The 19,866-nt window shown below is 35.8% G+C and overlaps 2 protein-coding genes across 8 annotated transcripts; one reads left to right on the top strand and one right to left on the bottom strand.

Annotated features, from left to right (window-relative positions):
- The first annotated feature begins 1,014 nt into the window (after nucleotides 1–1,014).
- On the top strand, nucleotides 1,015–3,118 carry LOC103953167. Its single transcript, XM_009364901.3, has 6 exons — nucleotides 1,015–1,315; nucleotides 1,437–1,548; nucleotides 1,648–1,859; nucleotides 1,945–1,972; nucleotides 2,406–2,514; nucleotides 2,785–3,118. Exons 1-6 carry the CDS (start codon nucleotides 1,061–1,063, stop codon nucleotides 2,864–2,866), a joined length of 798 nt encoding a protein of 265 aa, XP_009363176.2. The 5' UTR covers nucleotides 1,015–1,060; the 3' UTR covers nucleotides 2,867–3,118.
- A 46-nt stretch (nucleotides 3,119–3,164) lies between these two features.
- LOC103953166 (general transcription and DNA repair factor IIH subunit TFB4) lies at nucleotides 3,165–7,717 on the bottom strand. 7 transcript variants are annotated; one of them, XM_048583037.1, is made up of 12 exons: nucleotides 7,520–7,717; nucleotides 7,338–7,426; nucleotides 6,963–7,188; nucleotides 6,661–6,707; nucleotides 5,992–6,029; nucleotides 5,849–5,894; nucleotides 5,342–5,395; nucleotides 5,160–5,228; nucleotides 4,886–4,962; nucleotides 4,130–4,225; nucleotides 3,605–3,709; nucleotides 3,165–3,516 (listed from the first exon to the last, which is right to left on the bottom strand). In XM_048583037.1, exons 1-11 carry the CDS (start codon nucleotides 7,548–7,550, stop codon nucleotides 3,637–3,639), a joined length of 846 nt encoding a protein of 281 aa, XP_048438994.1. In that variant the 5' UTR covers nucleotides 7,551–7,717; the 3' UTR covers nucleotides 3,165–3,516; nucleotides 3,605–3,636. The 7 variants fall into 7 exon arrangements, with proteins under 7 accessions (XP_048438994.1, XP_048438991.1, XP_048438993.1 ...); XM_048583034.1 differs by having other exon boundaries at nucleotides 3,165–3,520; nucleotides 6,963–7,236; nucleotides 7,520–7,713; XM_048583036.1 differs by having other exon boundaries at nucleotides 3,165–3,481; nucleotides 6,963–7,236; nucleotides 7,520–7,713.
- Between the last annotated feature and the right edge of the window lie 12,149 nt (nucleotides 7,718–19,866).

Below are 19,866 nucleotides of genomic sequence, written 5' to 3'. Positions count from 1 at the left end.
TTCATAAGATTTTGGTTGATAATGATTGTTTTATTAATTAGTAAAGATATAGATGTATATTTTGTTTTGTTTTATATTTATAAATTTACTAAATTCAACGATTAAAACAATACAAAATTTAATTTCATGTGTTTCATATTTTTTTTTTTTTAGTGTTCTAGAAGTTTTAAGATGTTGGTATAATTAAATTAAGATAGTCTACCTAATTTTTGTATTTAAATAAATTATTAAAAAAATTATTCTGAATTTATTTTTTAATAATTTCAAACTAAAAATTTAAGTAGAAGAGTTAAAACAGAAAAATTGTTTCTGAATTAAAATTTATGAGTTTAAAATTTAATATGATCATATTTAATAATAAAGAAAAAAAGTCTAAATCATTTAAATTTAAATCTAACGACTAAAATAATACAAAATTTATTTTCATGTGTTTCATATTTTTTTCTTAGTGTTCTAGAAGTTTTAAGATGTCGGTTTAATTAAATTAAGATAGTATACCTAATTTTTGTATTCAAATAAATTATTAAAAAAAATTATTCTGAATTTATTTTTTTTTAAATTCAAACTAAAAATTTAAGCAGGATAGTTAAAGCAAAAAAATTGTTTCTGAATTAAAATTTAAGAGTTTTAATGTAGAGTAATGCTATTCATATCATATTTTTATACCACCTTAGGTGACATCTGTCCATATCATTTGAAAAATTTGCAAAACACAAGGAAATGAAAGAGAAAGACTCATCATATACCACAATCATCATTTAATTAACTAGCTTTTCTTAATTATTAATTTATTAAATAATGAACTAAATTTAAAAATCTGATTAATTCAAATGATGCAGCTGTCCACATCAAATACCAGTTAAGGTGGTATGAAAATATAGTACAAAAACATGGTATAAATAGCATGACTCTTGGTCTAATAGTTCTTAGTTTAAATTACAAGTTTAACCTTTGCCTCCCAAATCCAGCAAAGATCCGGTTGCTTCGTCTTCGGGTTCTGATATATAATACAAACGAAGCAAGCAAGGCGACCCAAAACTTTTGAGAGAGAGAGAGAGCGATGGGAGGACATGGAGCGATAGAGGTGGCCAAGACGGTGATGGAGGTTGCCGACGTGGCGTGGACCGCCATGGAACACGGCCGCCATCACCTCCACCACGACGACCACGAGGGGACCAAGTGTGGGGTTTCCGACGAAGAACTGGAGGCTCTGCGGGCGGAGAATCGGCGGCTGAGGAACTCGCTGGAGCAGAATCTCAAGCTGCTTCAGAACCTGTCCGAGTCGCCTGCGGTGTTGGACGATTGCCCTCCTGATGTAAGCAATTTGGGGTCGATTGTTTTCCATTCGATTCGACACCCTTTTGTTGACTTTGTGTATTAGATTTCGAATTTTCATTCAAAAACTGAAATTGCATTTGGGTATTTTGAAATTTCAGCTGCATGCTCGGTTAGTGGCGACGGTGGAATCGAACAGCTTCTTGACTCGAATCGAAGCTCTTCAGAAGGAATCCATTGATGAATATCAGTTTCCTTTCAAGCCAGCCACAGGTACATAAATATATAGAAATATATATGTGTGTGTATATACACTATTTGATTCCACATAATAATTATTGGGTTTGTTTATAATTTATGTTTGGATTTTAGAAAGCGATTTGGAGAAAGCTGAAGTTCTAATCAAAATCGACAATGAAGAACCCAGTTGGTGGGTGTGGATCACGGATGACATGATTCCAGGTAAAGTCGAGGAGAGGAGTGGGATTGACAATGAGAACTATGTTGTTGTTAGTGAGGAGCATGTGGTGGATGGGGTTGCCAATTTTATGGCTAAGTGTATTGTGTCAAACCCCAAAGCTCGGGTACGTATCCACTCGAAAGCTTTTTGCTTGATGTTTGATGTTGCTCATTTTGGCCTCATGATTTTTTGCTTCCTTGGAATTGCAGAATTTGACGCCGGAGGAGCTGCAGAAAAGTAAGTTTTTATTCTTCTCTCTCAATTGATTCTCCATGTGCTTGTAATGTCTTAACCCAAATATGCTATAATTGGTTATGTACATGTTTCTACATGAATCATGTTGAACCCCTTAGTTTGCAATCCTATATGCTTACTGTAATTTTGAAAACTAATTGCGAATTTTTGTTGTGCGTTGCGGTTAGACAATTATTGCAGGGTATGATGAATCAGATAAGCTTGGATACATAAACCAAGAAAATGGAATTGAACTTCTGTTTCTTTCCTTCAAGAAATTTGATGCCTCTAATTTAGTCTTTAGGTCTCAAACTAGATACTCATCTCTAAGTCTGATCTCTGTCGTTTAATGATTCTCGGGCTTGACTTTGAATATATATTGGGCAATAGAGAATGCGTCTATTGAAGCTCATCCTTGTGAATCTGTAATTTGCAGTTGTAGCTAAAGCAATGGGTGGTGTCAGCAAATTGGAGAAGGTATTGGGTATTTGGCATGCGGGGAAGTTGTTCTATGCGTTGTCCACCTGGGGACTTGCTCTAGCCGGGTAAGTATTTCTTGCCCACCTACTTCCTATTGTGTTAGCAACTTAGCATTCTCTTAAGAATGTTAGCCTCGATTATCTTCAACATCCTTGGTAATAAATGGCATACGAATGGATGTCTTTTCCATCGCTTCTCTTAATTATTATCCAAGATATATCACGTACATTTTCCTAGAATATTTCATACGTGTTTCGTCAAATTAGGAAAATCGTTTTGAATGAGGTTGCTCATCTCTTACTAATTTAAGAATATCATGTTGCTTTGTAATACAGATTGTATAGGAGCCGTGCGGTATTAAAATTTGCCGCAATGGGGCTGCACACAAGCAGCAAAGTGATTATGAGAGCAATGTGAGGCAGGGAGCCGCAAAAAACTCAGATTGGAACTGTACAATAGCGTCACGCCTGTTTATAAGAATTCCCGTTCGATGTAAATAATTGTAAATAATGCTTGATCTTGTGTTTGTGCTATGTTTTCATTGAATGATTTATTGTATTGAACCATGGATTGTTTCCACATGTTGTATATGGCGAACCCATGCCAGATGATATGTTCACCGGAAAGAGTCGTTTTCTAAATGCTTATTGAACAATTTTCGGTGACGAATTGCAATTGCTAAAAATGAAAAGGAAGAAAAGGTCAATTTTGCCGATAAAGAACAAAAAACAAGTGTATAGAATGCAATTTGTAGTTTCTTATGTGTTGTTGAGCATCATATAATCATTCGGGACAAGCATGCACCGCTCTTTCTGGCGCGCAAATGACTACTTTAAGAACACAAGAAGAAAGTTTAAAGAATCTTAACCACTATCAGCTCGCCATAAGTTGTATAATCAGCCCTGCCAGATTTCTCTCCACAAAAATGCTGCAGTTTGGCATCACAAAACACGGTGATGCAATTCGCTATGGTGGCCAAATTCTACAACAAGAAGGCATGCAAGAATCTCGGCAAAACTGGTTCCCAGACGGCTTTCACAAAACAAACACCAGATGGATAGAACTCACTGCCCGTAAATGTTAACGAAAGCAATTTTAGTATTACGCTAGCATTTAACTGGTATAGATGATATGGAAGATCCCGAAATCACTCACATAAATATCAAGTATGCTTTAGAGAACTAACATTATGTCTCTGGCGTCTTTCTTTTCCTGTTGGATGTTGAGGAAGCATCTAACTGGGCTTGACCAAATACTGACCTGCAGGAAGTCCAAAGCCGCAACTCAAGAGATGTAAGAAATGACAGTAGTACAAAGCATTTCTAGGTCCAGTGAATCTTTTGCTTATTAACAAAACAATCAGTTTCACCGCCATGTATGAGAAACATTCGTTTGAGAGAGCAAAACGTAGTGACTTATTTCTTTCCTCCTAGATCTCTCAAACTTACTAAAAATAAAAGCAAAATAAAATGAATACTTCCAATTATTTTTCACAAGTTTCATTACTCACTATAAACAAAAAGTTTGTGGGTATCTTCAGCTAGAATTTCTAACTAAAACAAGAAACAGGGTAAGCTGTACCATCTTTCGTATCATTATGATACGAGCTCTTCTTGTCAATCAAAGGTTTGATTAATCCACTTTTAACAGTGTAGTCTACATATAGACGAGGTAACTTACCCACAAGTTGAACATTTCTTGTGATGCTTACAAAAAATGGACAAGCACACAGAACAAATGTAGCCCATGTCTATTGTCTTCTTATGGCAAAAACACCTGCAAAATTCAATCAATCAAAACATATGATACACAGAATATGTAGAGCCAAAAAAAAAAATTTCATTTGTTTTCTTGCTTCTTTTCCTATTTGCACAATAATCTAAGCACTGAAATTGAGCATCATGACGCAAAATCATTTACCCAATCATCAGTTCGACCATGAATACGTTGGTGAAATTTTTTTCTCTACAAAAGAATTATATGATTACATCAAGTAATTTGGCTAGGTCAATTATTACCAAACATCTAAATATCACTATGAATCTCCGGAAAGTGGGAACCACCATCTGAGACAAACCCTTGTACAAAAGTTATACAGATTGACCAACTAAACTACACATTCAAACAATTAATTCGCATCAATATTTTGATCTCTGTAAACCATATGAGTTTCAAAAGGTTAAGCCTAGAAACTTAGAATGTACTTTTTAAAAAATATTATTTTTTCATCAAAGATCAGCAAATGGGTACAACCTTCCTCTTTGCTCCCAGAAATAGGGCATTAAATCTTAAAACTGATACTAGCCTATGGAAAAGGGCACTAAATCTTAAAAATGATCAGAAAATTATCAATTTTAGGTAGATCCGTCGTCTTTTCTTTTCTAATAACAACCAAAATGAAGACAGTTAAATGATGAGCATAAGTAGTATACTTACGAGGCACGAAAATCCACACCGAGAGACTTAGGAAGCTGTAAAAATGCTCGAGAATGCAAATCAGTTGCAAATACTGTCTGCATATCAGTGAAAACAATACATTAGCCCAAGAAGTTGCAATAAAACAAGAAAAAAAATTGTGATTACACAAGATGGAAAACAGTGACACATTGACACCCAATCCAAATCAATTTTGTTTAGCCAAGCACAAGGTAAACAAGTGAACACAAGGTTAAGATGTATCAACATCACCAAATTTAAGTACTTAACCTACCGAGAGATACTGAAACAGTCCATTTGGTTGTTGGGGCTTCAGATACACACCACCAGTAATATATGAAGCCTGTTTCTCATCCATCAAAAGCATTCAGTAAAACTGACATAAGAATAAAGCTAATTATGTTTCAAATACTAAAAAAAAGTATATATCAAAAAGACACTCTAAAGACAAGCTACCTGCTGTAGGAAGGCAGAGTTGCTCGATCCCATATAGCAAGAATCTATAGGAACCTGCAGTGGAAGTAAATCAATGATAATTTGATATTCGTGACTTTTAAGCAATTATTGGATTTCTGGAAGGTTGAATTAACTATATATTTACTGAATGAAATGCATAACAATGAGAGAGAAAGCAACTGGGAGAAACTGTCAAATGGTTATTTGGCCAAACAGCTACAGATATTGTTTATTGTACTCCACCAGGAGAGCAAATTTGGATTTCAAATCAGTTGATTGTATACAATCATCTTTTAGAAGAAAAATTAAAGATTGGCTATGGCAGTAAGTCAAAAATTTGTAATTTCCAAATAGCGCCTTGCCATTTGCAACCAAATATATAATTATTGAAGTACAGATTACTAGAAAGGACAATAATGATACAAATCAAAGTGCATTTGACATTGAAGAATAGTCCCCCGAAAAACATATGCTTTTGATAAACAGGAAAATGGATCAAATGCATACCATAGAACGCTGTGCAGAAAATATTGAATTCATGATTGCAACATATCTGAAAGGACATTAAAAAAAAAATTCTGATGTAAGAGGTTTGATGAGAAAGATAATAAGAAAAACGCATAAAAAAAATATTCAAAAGAAGAACGTACTGTTCAGGTCCATCCGATGATCCCTGCAAGCATAAAATCTGCATCGCATGCATAGTCACACTACTTAAAAGGTAACCCATTTGTGAAAGGAAAGTAAGACATGATAAGAGAAAAATAAATAACATACATCCATTTTGCAGACCTAAATGATAAAGGCTAACAAGTTTGGTTAATATATGGTGCCAAACATTGGATGCTTAGAAAATATCTCATTTTATTTTAATCCACCTCACTAAGGGTGCACTAATGTAGTGATAAAATAATCAAAAGATAGAGGAATTTATATCCTTGAAGGGGAGAGTGAAGATTGTCTCACAATACGGTTCTCCTAATATCTAGAGAACAGGTACATGCTTCCAACAGCAACCATCCACCAAAAATTGCATTTAACCCATGTTTTGGTTATTAACAATTCCACTTGCAAGTATGCTGGTCATTGCACCTAATCAGCTTAGAGAATTGCATACATTCCATATTACGTAGAAATGCACATCAATTTGATGGCTCATGAAACCTAAACAAGGCCATAGAAACTTAAGCTTGATTTGCAGCAAAGAAGTTATAACTATAGGACGTTATCAATGTCAAGGTATGGAAAAGATTACAATGCCAGTCACCCAAAATAAACAGATATTGAACAATGACACAACAAACTACAATGATACTCACCCGAGGTTGAGGATGAAGTGGCCCTGATCGAAAAACTCTCTGTATATCTGTTCATCAACTACAGTTAAGCAAACTTTGCATGGATACGCTTAGATCTTCCAACAAAACAAAACATCTTTGCTATTATGTACTAGTTCTAACACAATTCCTCATATGCAACAAGTATTACCCCTAAGTTTTTTCGGTAACTCTACTTATATACTTAAACTGCATTATCAAATGCCAATGGAACACAAAGGGGTATTTTCAATGAGATACCAAAAAACCCCAAAAATTAAATAAGCACTGGCATAAAAGGATACAACAAAGAGCCATTGATAAAGACCCGGATAGCAGAGAAGAAGAAATCCCTTCTCTCGACCCTTCTTTGAACAATTGCTCGTCTTTGATCACGAATTCCTCCAGCTTCTGCAACAAGTTAGAGCACCGCGCAGGCATTATTCTTCCATGATCAGAGCCCTGGTTCGAGTCCGAAGAAGAATCGTAGATGTAGCTGCAGGAATTGTACCCGGTGGCAATAACGACCACCTGGTTGAGTTGATTGAGCAGCAGAATCGAGTTCAGAAACGTAAGTACCTAAACGAAAACGAATTCAAATTAAATTTCAATTCGAAAGAACGAACGAAACTAAGATTGTTATGAGAAACCCAAAAGAGGAATTAGGGTTTAGGGATCACGTGGGGGAGAAACTTGGAGAACGGGAGATTGGATGAGCTCCAGAAGAAAGGGTTCGTGTCCAGCAAAACCATCAGAAGGCTCACATCGTCTGCAACCACACAATCAAACGGTTAGAGGTTGAAGATGGAGCGAGTCTCTGCGAATTTCTAGAGACGGAGAGAGAGTGAGAGGAGAGAGTGACCGGCGTAGAGCTTCGAAGGGGCCGAAGCCATAGCTGAGTTGTGATGTGATGTGGGCGTTTCTGAACTGCTCGATGAGCACTGGTCAGTGATCAGAGATGTTATGTTATTGGTTAATTCCTCGCGCCGGAGCTTGCGGTGGAACGACGCCGCTTGTCAAGTTTTGGCTGAATACTTAACCAGAACTCGGCGTCGCATTTGTGCTTGAGGAACGTATATAAGGACTAAGTAAATTGTTGCAATGATGCCACAATTTAACTCAATTAAAAAATTTGAGTAATGATTTTTTAATTAAAATTTATGATTATTGGTCTCTTAACTCATCAAAACGTGCAGCTATTTGTCAACTTCGTTAGAACTTTCGTCAAAATGAGTCATCTGCCACGCACGTGAGGCTAAATCAAAGGGAAAACATGGAAAACCAAATGAGAAAAATTGTAGCAATAGTCTCTCAACTTTAATCTAATCGGAAAAATGATTACTTAACTTTAACTCAATTAAAGCAATACTCCCTCAACTTTAACCTAATTGTTGCGATGGTCCTTCCAACACAAGTTATTTTGATGAAATTCTAACGAAGTTGACAGAAACAGACATAGTTGTAGGTTTTGATGAGTTAATGGACCAATGATTATGAATTTTTATTTAAGGAAATATTGCTCTAATTTTCTCTATTAGAATTTTGATCAGAAATTAAATAATTTAATTAGGAAAAACTCCAAATTGAGAAAATACGTTGTTTTACAAAACTCTATCATCAATAGAAGGTAATTAGTGTTTGCCATCTTAAAAGTTATGTCAACTAACGGTTTTGAAAAACTAAATATGCGTTTACACGTACTTTTAATAGGGATGAAAGCGTATTTTGGTATAATTATATAATGTTAAGAATTTGCATAAAATGAGGGAAAATCGAAAAGAAATATAATGTTAATTTTTTTTCAAGTGTTCATGTATCACGTACAGCTCCAATGTGCAATAGATGAGGAAGGCATAAATATTGGGATACATATATTTATAAGTAAGGTTAAACAGACCAACTTTTTAGATTAAATCTGCAAATCATATGATGTATCAGTAATAGAAAATAAGCACGTTTAACAACACTTAAATATCTAATTATCAATAAGCACATCGTATGATTTACCAAATTTGATCTAAAAATTTGACATTCCTAGCATCCTTATATGTAAAAATAAAAATGAATGTAAAAAAATAGCAGTAAAAAACAGAATGTAGAATTGGAAAAAGATAAAAGAATCAAACCACCACTGGTTTGCCCATACAAATGAACTTCATGCTTAATGCTTCACTTCAATGACCCATCACCGCTTTTGCTTTTTTATTGTCCTTTTGCAATGTTTCTTGGAATAAAAATGCCTTTCGATGGAATAAAAGTAAAGAAGAGAAATATTTCTAAAAGACGCTAGGTGTTAGTCGGACGGCGAGCTGAAGTCTAGCGCCTAGACGGCTAGACGGCTAGACGGGGTCTAGACGGATTTAAGTAAATATATTATATTTCATGTAAATAAGTGTCTGTTTATACTTAAAATATTTATAATTTTGTCATAAACTACAAAATAGAATGACATATGTATTTTGAAGTATTGGAACATAATAAAAACATGGGGAACAAGCATATAATGTGTGCTCATTTAAGTATTTAACAAGTCTCTTACAATTTATTGTAACAAATTAAATACAAACTGAAAGTTATCTATTTTCTGTCTAAGTGAGTCGCAACCTAGGCAGGTTTGGGTGGGCCATGCAGGTGCCTAGGCGGTCTAGGTGCCCTTTCTTAATTTTCAAACGCCTAGGCATTAATCGGGGAGGTGACCAGCCACCTAGCGCCTAGGCGGCGCTAGGCGGGGATTTTTAGAATAGTGAGAAAAATATCAGACCTTACCTAAAACCAACTCCAGTGGTTGGGTTAAAGATAAAATTAACGTATATTATCTTAATTTATTTTTATAGTTATTTTAGCTAGAATATATTTAAATTCATCGATAATGAAAAATCACTAAACATACATCATTCTTACGCATATGCACCACATGAAAGAACATGTAAAACCATACAACCTACGCCATTCTTAAACACAAATGCATAGGCGGATAAAAAGAAAAAATAAAGGAAGAATTGTTTGGCGAAAGTGGACTTTGTATGGATGTTTGAACAAATAATAGGTATTTATAGAGTTTTTTGGTGAATTTTGAATTTAAGTTTGGGTTGTTAGATTTTCTTTTCACAGTCCAACCACGTGGGTTTGATAAAAAAAAATAGTCGTTGGTCTTTACGCAAGTGGCCGGCAGAGTTAGCAATTGGGTCCCAACCACTAATCTTGGCTCATTTTCTGGGTTAAATTTGTCCCAAAAGTAAGTTTAACAAAACCTTTTTGTAGCCCAATGATTGGAGAAGTTTGGGTGAATTTAATACTTAAATTTTGAGTTTTAACCCAACCATTGGAGTTAGTCTAATAAAATCACCAAAAAGGTGATCTAAAATTTTGCAAAGGCTACTATTATTCTCTAAAACCCAATCCTTCTTCATAATTCTGCACCAAAAGAAGAAAATGACCACTCAATCGAATTACTTGAGCATTGTGGTGCCAATAGAATGAAAAGGTAAACTTCATAATGGTGATTGAAGAACCCACCAATTCAGATTTGACTTTCAGCAAATTCCATGGAGTCTCTCTCTTTTTTGCATGATCAAGGTAGGTGTAATTACACTGCACACATTAGAATCTAGATGAGATTGAAAATCAAATAAGAGTGAAATGCTTGAGATGGGATTTGTGGAAGCTAAACAGCATGAGAGAAACTAGTTTGCATGGAATGTGGTGGAGTTTTCTCCTTTTTCCACGTTTGAATTTCTTTTATTTATTTTTCATTTTTGTTTTACTTATACAAATACCCTTGGAACAATCTACTTCAGTTGTAAGTTTTTTGTTTTAGGGTTTCTTTTTTTTTTTTTTTTTTTTTTGTCTTTTTTGTGAAGCCTTTGTAAACCCAATGTAAGGTTTTGTGTAACGACCCATTCCCAATTATTATAATTATTATAATTTTTAAAAGATGAATTTACGAAAATGCCCTTCGAGACAAAGTGTTGACTATTGTGTCGTGTCACGTAAGGTTCATTTTCTTGGTGCATTCCTGTAGTACTCGTTGCTACAGACGTGTGGGCGTAAACGGATCATGATTTGGAGTTATAGCGAAGGAGATATTAACGTTTAAAGTCGGGGGCATTTTAGTAATTTAGTTATTTTCTGGAATGCCCCAGATTTTTGGAGCAAAATCTAGTGGAGCCACGTGTGTGGCCCAGATTAAAAGAAAGAAAGATGGTCAATGGAGATGGAGGATAAAGGAGAGAAAGGAGGGAGGAACCAGACCAATGGGGAAGGGAGAAAAGGAGGAGAACCAATGGGAAAAGAGGAAAGGAGGAAAATGAGAGGAACCCGCTAGGTTCCCCATTGACTCGCGACCAGACCGGGTTCCTTCATTTTTTCGGCAGTTTCCGTTGGTTTTTCCGTCAAATCGTCACCATCCATCACCTGGAAAACATTTCACTACCCTCCCTTTTCCTTTTCCACCTAAAATTATAATGAATTTGGTTGTATTTTGGGGAAAACATCCTGACGGGAACCATGGGTGCCGTGAGGACCCTCAATCGAGATCCACCAAACCTAAAACATTTCCATTCAATTAACACTACTAATAGACTCTCTATGAACCCAGAAACAAAGCCCAATCATTGGTTGGAGCGTCGGAGTCAATTTGAAGACGAATCAAGAATCACCCTTTATAGGGTTTCAGACGGATCGAGGGGAATTTGAAGTGTTTCCCGGTCGAATTGGCCTTAGTCACAGGTATGAAAGTTGCTCTATTCACTGAGATCTTCATTTCTATGAAGTTTGAGAATTTTTAGAAATAGTTAAATTTTTCGGCAAGTCGAGGCGACCAACCGCCACCTACTGCGGCGCATGGGCCGAGATGTCCCCTGACCTTCCTAAGCTAAATTTGAATACCCTGATTCCATTGGTGAAGTTTGATTGATGAATTTCCGTCGTTTGAACTTAGTTCCATTAAGGTCCACCACTTGATTATTATAGCAATTGACGATCCGACCGTTGGATTGTCATCAAATTTTGATACGTTATAATACGTAATATTTGAGGATATTAGAAACTTACGGATCGGGAATTTGACCTACGAATCTTCCTAAATAGGATATGTAAATTATATGTTCTATTGATAAAAATTCTAAGTCATGATTTGATAATTGTTCTAGGCGCCGCTCGTTCGTGACACCTTGATATTTGTGCTAGGGAGTTGTAGCGCGGACTCTAGGTGAGTGGGCTTTTGGTTTTCTATATATACGTATATATGTTTTTCATTTTCCCAGAAATGGTTTTAAATGGAATTACGTTTTCAAATGTCATGTCAATTGCATTACATTTTAGTATATGCATTAGTATAGATATGCATATTATTGCATGACGCTGCGGACGCCTATGTAAGTTTCAGGTGAGTACTGTATAATGTTAGTGGTTGCATTGGTTATGGTTATACGTAGAGGCATGTAGAGCTCATTATCCTGCACCCTAGTGTTAGTGCTCCCACCCGTGGCCAAGACATAGTCCTTCACGTGATGTTCACCCCTACACTGCACACTTACCTTGGATCCAAGTTTGGTGCACAGCCCTATCGTACATACTACAATAGGTGGTTCCAACTCGTGGGTGACCTTGCGATTATTCGCACAGCCTTCACGTGAACGTAGCACTTAAGCGTACTTATTTACACCCAGCCCTGTAATACAGACCACATTAAGTGGTTTCGACTCTTGTGCAGGAATTGGTTAATAAGCTATATGTTCAGCCGTACATGTCACGTTAGGTGACTCCGGCTGGCATATCATTTTACATTGATTTATTTCACCTGGCTTACTTATTTTATTGCTAATATACTTGACATGGCATATACTCGGTTTTCACTACTCTTGAGCATGATTTCTATATACGTATGTATTATTATTTTCTGAGAAATTATACGGGTTTTACGGCGAGGGGTTATAACATTTTCCAAAGGTTTTTATTAAAAACTTTATTTTCAGGCCCACTCACCCTTGTTTTTGCGCCCTTCCAAGTTTTAGTTGCTATAAGCCTGTATCGACGAGGATTCTTGGAAAATCTCAGTATAGGTGGCTACCTCTGAGGGTATGATCCTTACCCACACTACTGTACTTTAGTTATGTTCTAACATTGCGTGTGAAATGGGTTCATCCCCGCTCACAACGCACTCTTGTCTTTAGGCACTTTTAGGTTTAAATTTATTCACATTTTCCACATCACTATACTTTATGACTTCGTCACCCTCCGAGTATCGCCAACACAGCTCGATTCGGAGTCCTAGTGGACATTTCGGATCGGGGTGTGTCATTTTGGCTTTCTAACAATAAAGATAAAAATATTTCAGTTTCCGTGTTTAGTTTTTTTTTTTTTTTTTTTTTTTTTTTTTTCCTTTCATCTCTTCTCCTCTCTCGTCACCCTTTTTGACATCTCTCATTTTTCCAATACATATATATTCTTAATATAGATGTTTATTTTATCAATGTTGGCTTCCAAAAGAGTCACAATGAAGCTACACAACATATCAAAACAAATGGAATCATCATTGTATCTCTCTATGTTGATGACATTATCTACAATGAAAGTTGTCCATCAATGCTTAAGGAATTTAAACATGATATGATAAACCACTACGAGATGACAAACCTTGGATTCCTACATCATTTCTTAGATATGGGGGTTGCTCAAATTGAGAATTGCATTTTCATTCATCAAAAGAAATATTGAAACTACTGGAGAAATTTGGAAGGATTGTAAATCAGTAGGGAATACCACTTACTGTGAATGATAGATTATAAAAGAATGATGGTAGTAAACTTGCAAATGAATCTGAAACAAAAAACTGGTTGGAAGTCTATTGTACTTGAAAGCTACAAGGCCAGATATTGTGTTTGTTGCAAGTCTTCTTTTTAGATTTATGCATAATCCAACCAAAAGCATATGGAACAACCAAAAGAGTATTGAGGTGCATTCAAGGAAGTCTAAATCATGGGATTGAATATACCAAAGGAAAATCAGCTCTGCTATTGGCTACTATGATAGTGATTGGGCGGGTAGTGAAGATGATATGAGGAGTACCTTTGGATATGCATTCAATCTTAGTTCAGGTGTGTTTTCTTAGGCTTTAATAAAAAAAAAAAATACTATTGCACTTTCAACTGCAAAGGCAGAATATGTTACTGCTGCTAGAAGCTATATCACAAGCTAAATGGTTGAGATTTGTATTAAAGAACTTTGGTGAAGAACGAATTGAGCCTACTATGTTTCTGTGTGACAATACATCAGCAATTGCCATTGCTAAGAACCTTGTCTTTCACCAAAAGACAAGGCACATTCACATAAAGTTCCATTTCATCAGAGAAGTAATCCAACCAAATGAAATTGAGTTGGTGTATTACAAAAGTGTTAATGTCTAAACCTTTGCAGCATGTTCATGAAGAAAGAAGGTTGTTTGATTTTTGTAACAACCTTTTGTATTTCAGTTTTTAAGTTTGTAAATGAACGGTCAAGATTAGAACAAGTTCATAGGCTTAATGAGTGCCATCTGTCATAATAGATCACTCACTTAAGTGACTCATATGCACTACACTTGTGGAGGTTCAACGGCTGTATGCTTGTAGCCTTCACACACTCATTTGATGCTAGTAATCCACAGTGAGATTTAAGGAAAGTGCAGTAAAAACTCCATCTTCTTCAACCTTTCTCCCTCTCCATTGTTCTCTGCAACTTCACCATTCAATTCCTTGTTCAAGATTATTGCAGCATAAATCATCCAAATACACCTAAACTTACATAAACAAACAGCTCGAACAAGGTTCTACATGTTTTTCGAATGTCACTCTCTTTCTTTTGTCTGAATATATGTTCTCTTTTTTTTTTATGTCACCTCTATTTATTTATATAAATTTGAGCTACCAAGGACATTAATCTTCACATGCCCATTGAATTAAATATTTATGTTGATGCTGGTGTAAAGTTCTCATGGTCATATGACTCAGCATCACTAGTTTGTGTAGGCATGCAAGGCTTTTGATGAAAAATACATTTGAATGGACACAAAGTTTCTCTGTGAGTTAACTTCAGATGTTGACAGCTTCCAATTAAAGTCCTTGGTAGATCTTACTAGTCGTGCTCTTGCACTAATAATTGAAAGGAAAACACCTGAGAAGATAAGTGAAATATTTCATCTGACTGATGACCTTACAAAGGTCTCCGATGCTTGAGATATATGTGTTTGCTGAGCTAAAACATGCAGCTTTTTTGTTGTTTTTAACAACATTCAGAAATCGTCCAAGAAGAGAAGTTGGAGCATTTGAAAAATTCAACCTGATGATCCATATATTAGAAAAGTATCTTTCATTGAATGAATAGAGGATTACATTGAGATATTTATACACTTGTCAATAAATGATTAGTGACTAGTAAAGACTAATTAATCTCATTGCTATTGTAACAAACTATAACTAACTAGAATAGCCTAACTAAGATATTGTTGATTGTGTTGCTGACATAGGGCTATATTGTTGATATGTGTCTTTACACCTCCTTAAGCTAGACAAAAGGGAACCAAGAGAGATCTTAGACTGAAGAAACTGAAATATGGCCTTTGACAGAGCTTTATTATGAATATGAGCAATTTGAAATTTACTAGGAACAAACTGAACTTTTAGAAGATGAGCAAGAACAAGTTCCCTAATATAGTGATAATCGATCTCAACATGCCTAGTATGAGCATGAAAGACTAGATTTGAAGCTAATGAAATAGAAGAAACATAGTCACACCACAAAATTGGTACCTGAGACAAGGGAAAGCCAATATCATTGAATATTTTGCAAATTCAAGTTAATTCAGCAGAAGTATATGCTAGAGATCGATATTCAGCTTTAGTGGAAGAACAAGCAACATTGTGTTGCTTCTTTGCACTCCAACTAATAAGATTGCAACCCAGATAAACACAATAGCCACTAGTACTCATTCTGTCAAATACACAGCCTGCCCAGCCTGCATCTGAAAATGCAGTGAGTTTGAGACTGCTTTTCTTGAACCATAAACCTTTATCAACTGACCCTTTGAGAAATCTTAACACTCTCTCGACAGCTTAAAAGTGTGTATTCGTTGAACAATGTAGAAATTGACATAGTTGATTAACAGTGAGAGACATAGCAGGTCTTGTCCAAGTCAAGTACCTCAATGCACCAACTATGGATCAACATTCATGGGGATTTGGTAAAAGAGAACTAGTATGATCCAGTTTTCGAGTGCCAATAGGAGTAGTACAAGACTTATTACCTTCCATATGAGTTTTAATAAGAATATCCATTACATATTTATTCTGGGAGAGAAAAATGCCTTTTGCAGTTCTAGTGACTTCGAGACCCAAAAAATAGTGCAAGGCACCTAAGTCCTTGACAAGAAAAAGTTGACCAAGTTTGTTAATGAAAGCTTTGCAAAGTGTGGAATTGGGACCAGTAACCAATATGTCATCAACATAGACAAGCGTTATTACCGCAGATGGTTCAAACTTCACAAAGAAAGAGCAATCAGATTGGGAATTAGAAAACTCAAGAGAAAGCAAGGTTTGAAAAAGTTTGTCATACCAAGCCCGAAGGACTTGTTTTAAATCATATAAAGATTTATTTAGCTTGCAAACATAAGAAGCTTTAGAAGGATCAATGAAATCAGGTGGCTACTGCATATAAACTTCCTCTTTAAGAGTACCATGCAAGAAAGCATTGCTGATATCCAGTTGATTCAAGAACCAATCAAATTGAACTATTAGAGTTAACAAAACCCTGATGGTAACTAGCTTAGCAACAAGATTAAATGTCTCTTGAAAATCAATTCCTTCTTGTTGATGGAAGTATTTAGCTATTAACCTAGCCTTGTACCTATCCATATAGCCATATAGGTTTCTTTTAATCCTAAAAACCTACTTGTAGCCTACCGAATTTTAATAAGGAGATGAAGTAATAAGTGTCCAAGTCCCTGTGGATTGAAGTGCCTAAAACTCCTCTAACGTAGCCTTTTGCTAAAGCTTATGCTTGGATGCCTGAAGATATGTAGTTGGAACAAAACTGAGAACATCAAGGAGATGTTTGGTAGCTGACAGTGCCTTGGGTTTGAAAATACCAACTTTAGAATGTGTAACCATAGGATGTGTGTTTTTGAGTGGAGAATGAGGTGTTGCAGGACTAGAGGGAACATGATTAAAGGCTGCCCTGCTGGAAGTAGCACTTGCATGGCTGATCTGTGTCAAATGACTTAGGTTGTAATGCTAATGATTAAGCAGATAAACCAAAGATTGATCTTGATTGTGCTATTGATGGTTGAGTAGAGAGACTGGGAGTTGAAAATGGCAAAGTAAACAGAGATAAGGATGTTGGAACATTGGTTGAAGATGATGCTGAAACGGTCTTCAAATCATGAAAGGGATAATGATTCTCATTAAATAGAACATGCTGAGAAATGTAAAGTCTTGAAGTGAGGATCTAGCCATCTTCATCCTTTGCTGGAAACTGTAATCCCAGAAACATACTGCAAATTATTACCATCCAATTTTGAAGTAGTGTAGTTTGAGCCATGGGAAGCATAGACACCCAAATACCTTGAGCTTTGAGTAATTTGGAGATCTATTGAATAAAAGTTCTCAATGAGACTTGTGTAAACCAAAAATAAGAAGTCTGTTCATAAGATATAAAGTTGTAAAAATTGCTTCAACCCAGAAAATATGAGGAACGTTAAAGGCAATGATCGAAGTCCTTGCAATTTCAGTTAAGTGCCTATGTTTTTGTTCAACACATCTATTATGTTCAGGAGTGTGAGGGCAGCTATATTGGTAAACAATGTCATATTGTAAAAGAAAAGAATTTAAAACTGAACTAGTGAATTCACCCCATGAATCTGATATCAAAATCTTGATTTTATTACCAACAAGATTCTTTACATAGCTTTTGAAGTTTACAAAGATGTTGTACACTTCATATTTAGCTTTCAAAGGAAATAATCAACTATATTTGGTATACTCATCAACAAACAAAACATAGAATTTGCAGCCACTTACATAAGGGATTGGTGTTAGACCCCAAACATCATAATGGATAAGTTCTAAGCTATGAGATACTGAGCTAAAACTAGAAGTAAACGACAACTTATGATTTTTTCCAATTGCACAGTCATTACAAAAGAAAGAACTAGATTGTTTACCACTGTAAACAAGCTTATTTATATTTAATATCTTTCTGAGAATTATAAAGGATGGATGACCAAGCCTCTTATGCCAGAGTTGCAGAGAAGCTTTGGCACTGTCAAAAGCTAAGGGAGAATGAGATAATGAGGGTAAGTCATGTAGTGGATAGAAACCTTGACTAACAGGCCCCGGAAAAAAAAAGCATCTTCCCCGAAGAACGATCCTTGATTTTAGAGACATCATAATCAAGAGTAAGTTTACAGTGATTATCCTTTAAAAATTGATATGCAGGAAAAAGATTAAACTTCATATGAGGCACATGGAGTACATTATTCAAACAAAAATCTGCAGTAGGTGACACACCCCAACCTGGAATGTCCACCTAGACTCCGAATCGAGCTGTGCTGGCCGACACCCGAAGTGTGACGAAGCCATAAAGTGTAGTGATGTGGAAAATGTGAATAAGTTTAAACCTAAAAGTGCCTAAATATAATAGTGCGCTTATGAGCGAGAATAAACCCATTTTACACGTGATGTCAGAGTATAAGTAAAGTACAGTAAGGTAGGATGAGAATTATACCAACGAAGGTAATCTCCAATACCAAAATTTGCCAAGAATCCTCGTCCAAACAAAAGCTCAGCCACTAAAACCTGGAGGCGCGAAAAACAATGGTGAGTGGGCCTAAAAATAAAGCTTTATAAAACCTTCTAAAAACGTTATAATCCCTCGCCGTAAAATAAGTATAGTTTCCAAAATATACATTCTACATATAGTATAAAAATGCTTACCATAACCAGCAATATTTCAAGGATGCCATACATCACAACTTTCGTGAATAAGTACATAACGCATGTAATCACATATTTTCACCTAAGTAAACATATCACATCGAATGCTCATCAACAGATGCTAACACACGAGTTCATGCAAAGGTATTCTAACATGAATAGGACTGGGTGTGATAATGATATATGCTTTAGTACTACAATCACGTGAAAACTAGTGCTATGCGCAGCACATACGAGTTGGAGTTGCCTATTGCAACCTTTATGACAGGACTGGCACCTATCGTGGATCCAAAGTGAGCATATGGTGCAATGTGCACATACACGTGAAAGACTGGCCCTGGCTAGGGCAAGTACTAACACCGGTGCAACAATGATGAGCAAATAACTTATATATAATCATGCCACAGCAATTCGACACTTCTAGTCAATATAATACTATTCAAGACCACAAATATTATTAAAGCATCCCCTTAATAATAAGCTTACATGTGCATCCCGTGGGATTATTTCATCATTTCCCAACAATAACATTTCTTATAATGTTAATTTAATCATGGCAATCACGTAAAGAATTTATTAATAATTGTATATATGAAAACTAACCAATATATATATAAAGAAAAGACCCATTCATATATCATGTCGTCGAGTCGAACCCGTTCGAACTAGAATAGCCGAAGTCGCCAATAATAATCGCACCTAAGCATAATATTAGGACCCATTAGTAAAACTCCACTAAAACAATTAAATTTGGGAGAATGGAGTGCGAATTTGGAATCAGGGCGTTGAAATATGCTAGGGAGAGCCCTGGCAAATTTTGTAAAAAGTCAACAAGAAGGTTGATGATCAACCCTAAAAAGTCAACCGAGACGCTCTAGTGGTCAACTATGTTAAACTTTAGAATTTCACTAAATGGATGTCAAAAACGGATTCGAGCATCGAAATTAGTCGAGGAGGGTTCCTGAGAAAATTCCAAAAAATCAACCCAAGGAAAATTCCAAGAATAATATTCTCAAAGTATTCCATGAGCCTAATTCAGAAATAGGCTGGCCTAGGACAAAGGCCCAAAGGCTTGGGCTTAAGGTTTTGGGCCTAAGGCCTTTTTTTTTCCTTCTTCTTCTCCAGTAGGGTCGACCAAGTGCCTGTCGCGGGTTCTATCGTCGGAAATTAGGCAACAAATTCCTGAGCTCGAAAAGAGCTCAAAACTCAACAATCTGTGATGAAATAAAAGTTAAAAAGGAAG

This window comes from the organism of the source record quoted next, unplaced genomic scaffold, assembly GCF_019419815.1.
Source record: "Pyrus x bretschneideri cultivar Hongxiangsu unplaced genomic scaffold, Pyrus_bretschneideri_v1 Contig2, whole genome shotgun sequence".
NCBI classification, from domain to species: domain Eukaryota; kingdom Viridiplantae; phylum Streptophyta; class Magnoliopsida; order Rosales; family Rosaceae; genus Pyrus; species Pyrus x bretschneideri.
This window is presented reverse-complemented; position numbering and strand designations above follow the sequence as displayed.

Excerpts from the sequence above, each read along its gene's own strand:
- LOC103953167 (XM_009364901.3), top strand. The coding sequence starts at position 1,061 with ATGGGAGGACATGGAGCGATAGAGGTGGCCAAGACGGTGATGGAGGTT. Across the intron at positions 1,316-1,436 it reads TGGACGATTGCCCTCCTGAT|CTGCATGCTCGGTTAGTGGC; the intron begins GTAAGCAATTTG and ends TTGAAATTTCAG. Across the intron at positions 1,549-1,647 it reads TCCTTTCAAGCCAGCCACAG|AAAGCGATTTGGAGAAAGCT; the intron begins GTACATAAATAT and ends TTTGGATTTTAG.
- LOC103953166 (XM_048583034.1), bottom strand. The coding sequence starts at position 7,550 with ATGGCTTCGGCCCCTTCGAAGCTCTACGCCG. Across the intron at positions 5,895-5,991 it reads TCATCGGATGGACCTGAACA|ATATGTTGCAATCATGAATT; the intron begins GTACGTTCTTCT and ends ATGTCCTTTCAG. Across the intron at positions 3,710-4,129 it reads AAGAAATGTTCAACTTGTGG|GTCAGTATTTGGTCAAGCCC; the intron begins GTAAGTTACCTC and ends GACTTCCTGCAG.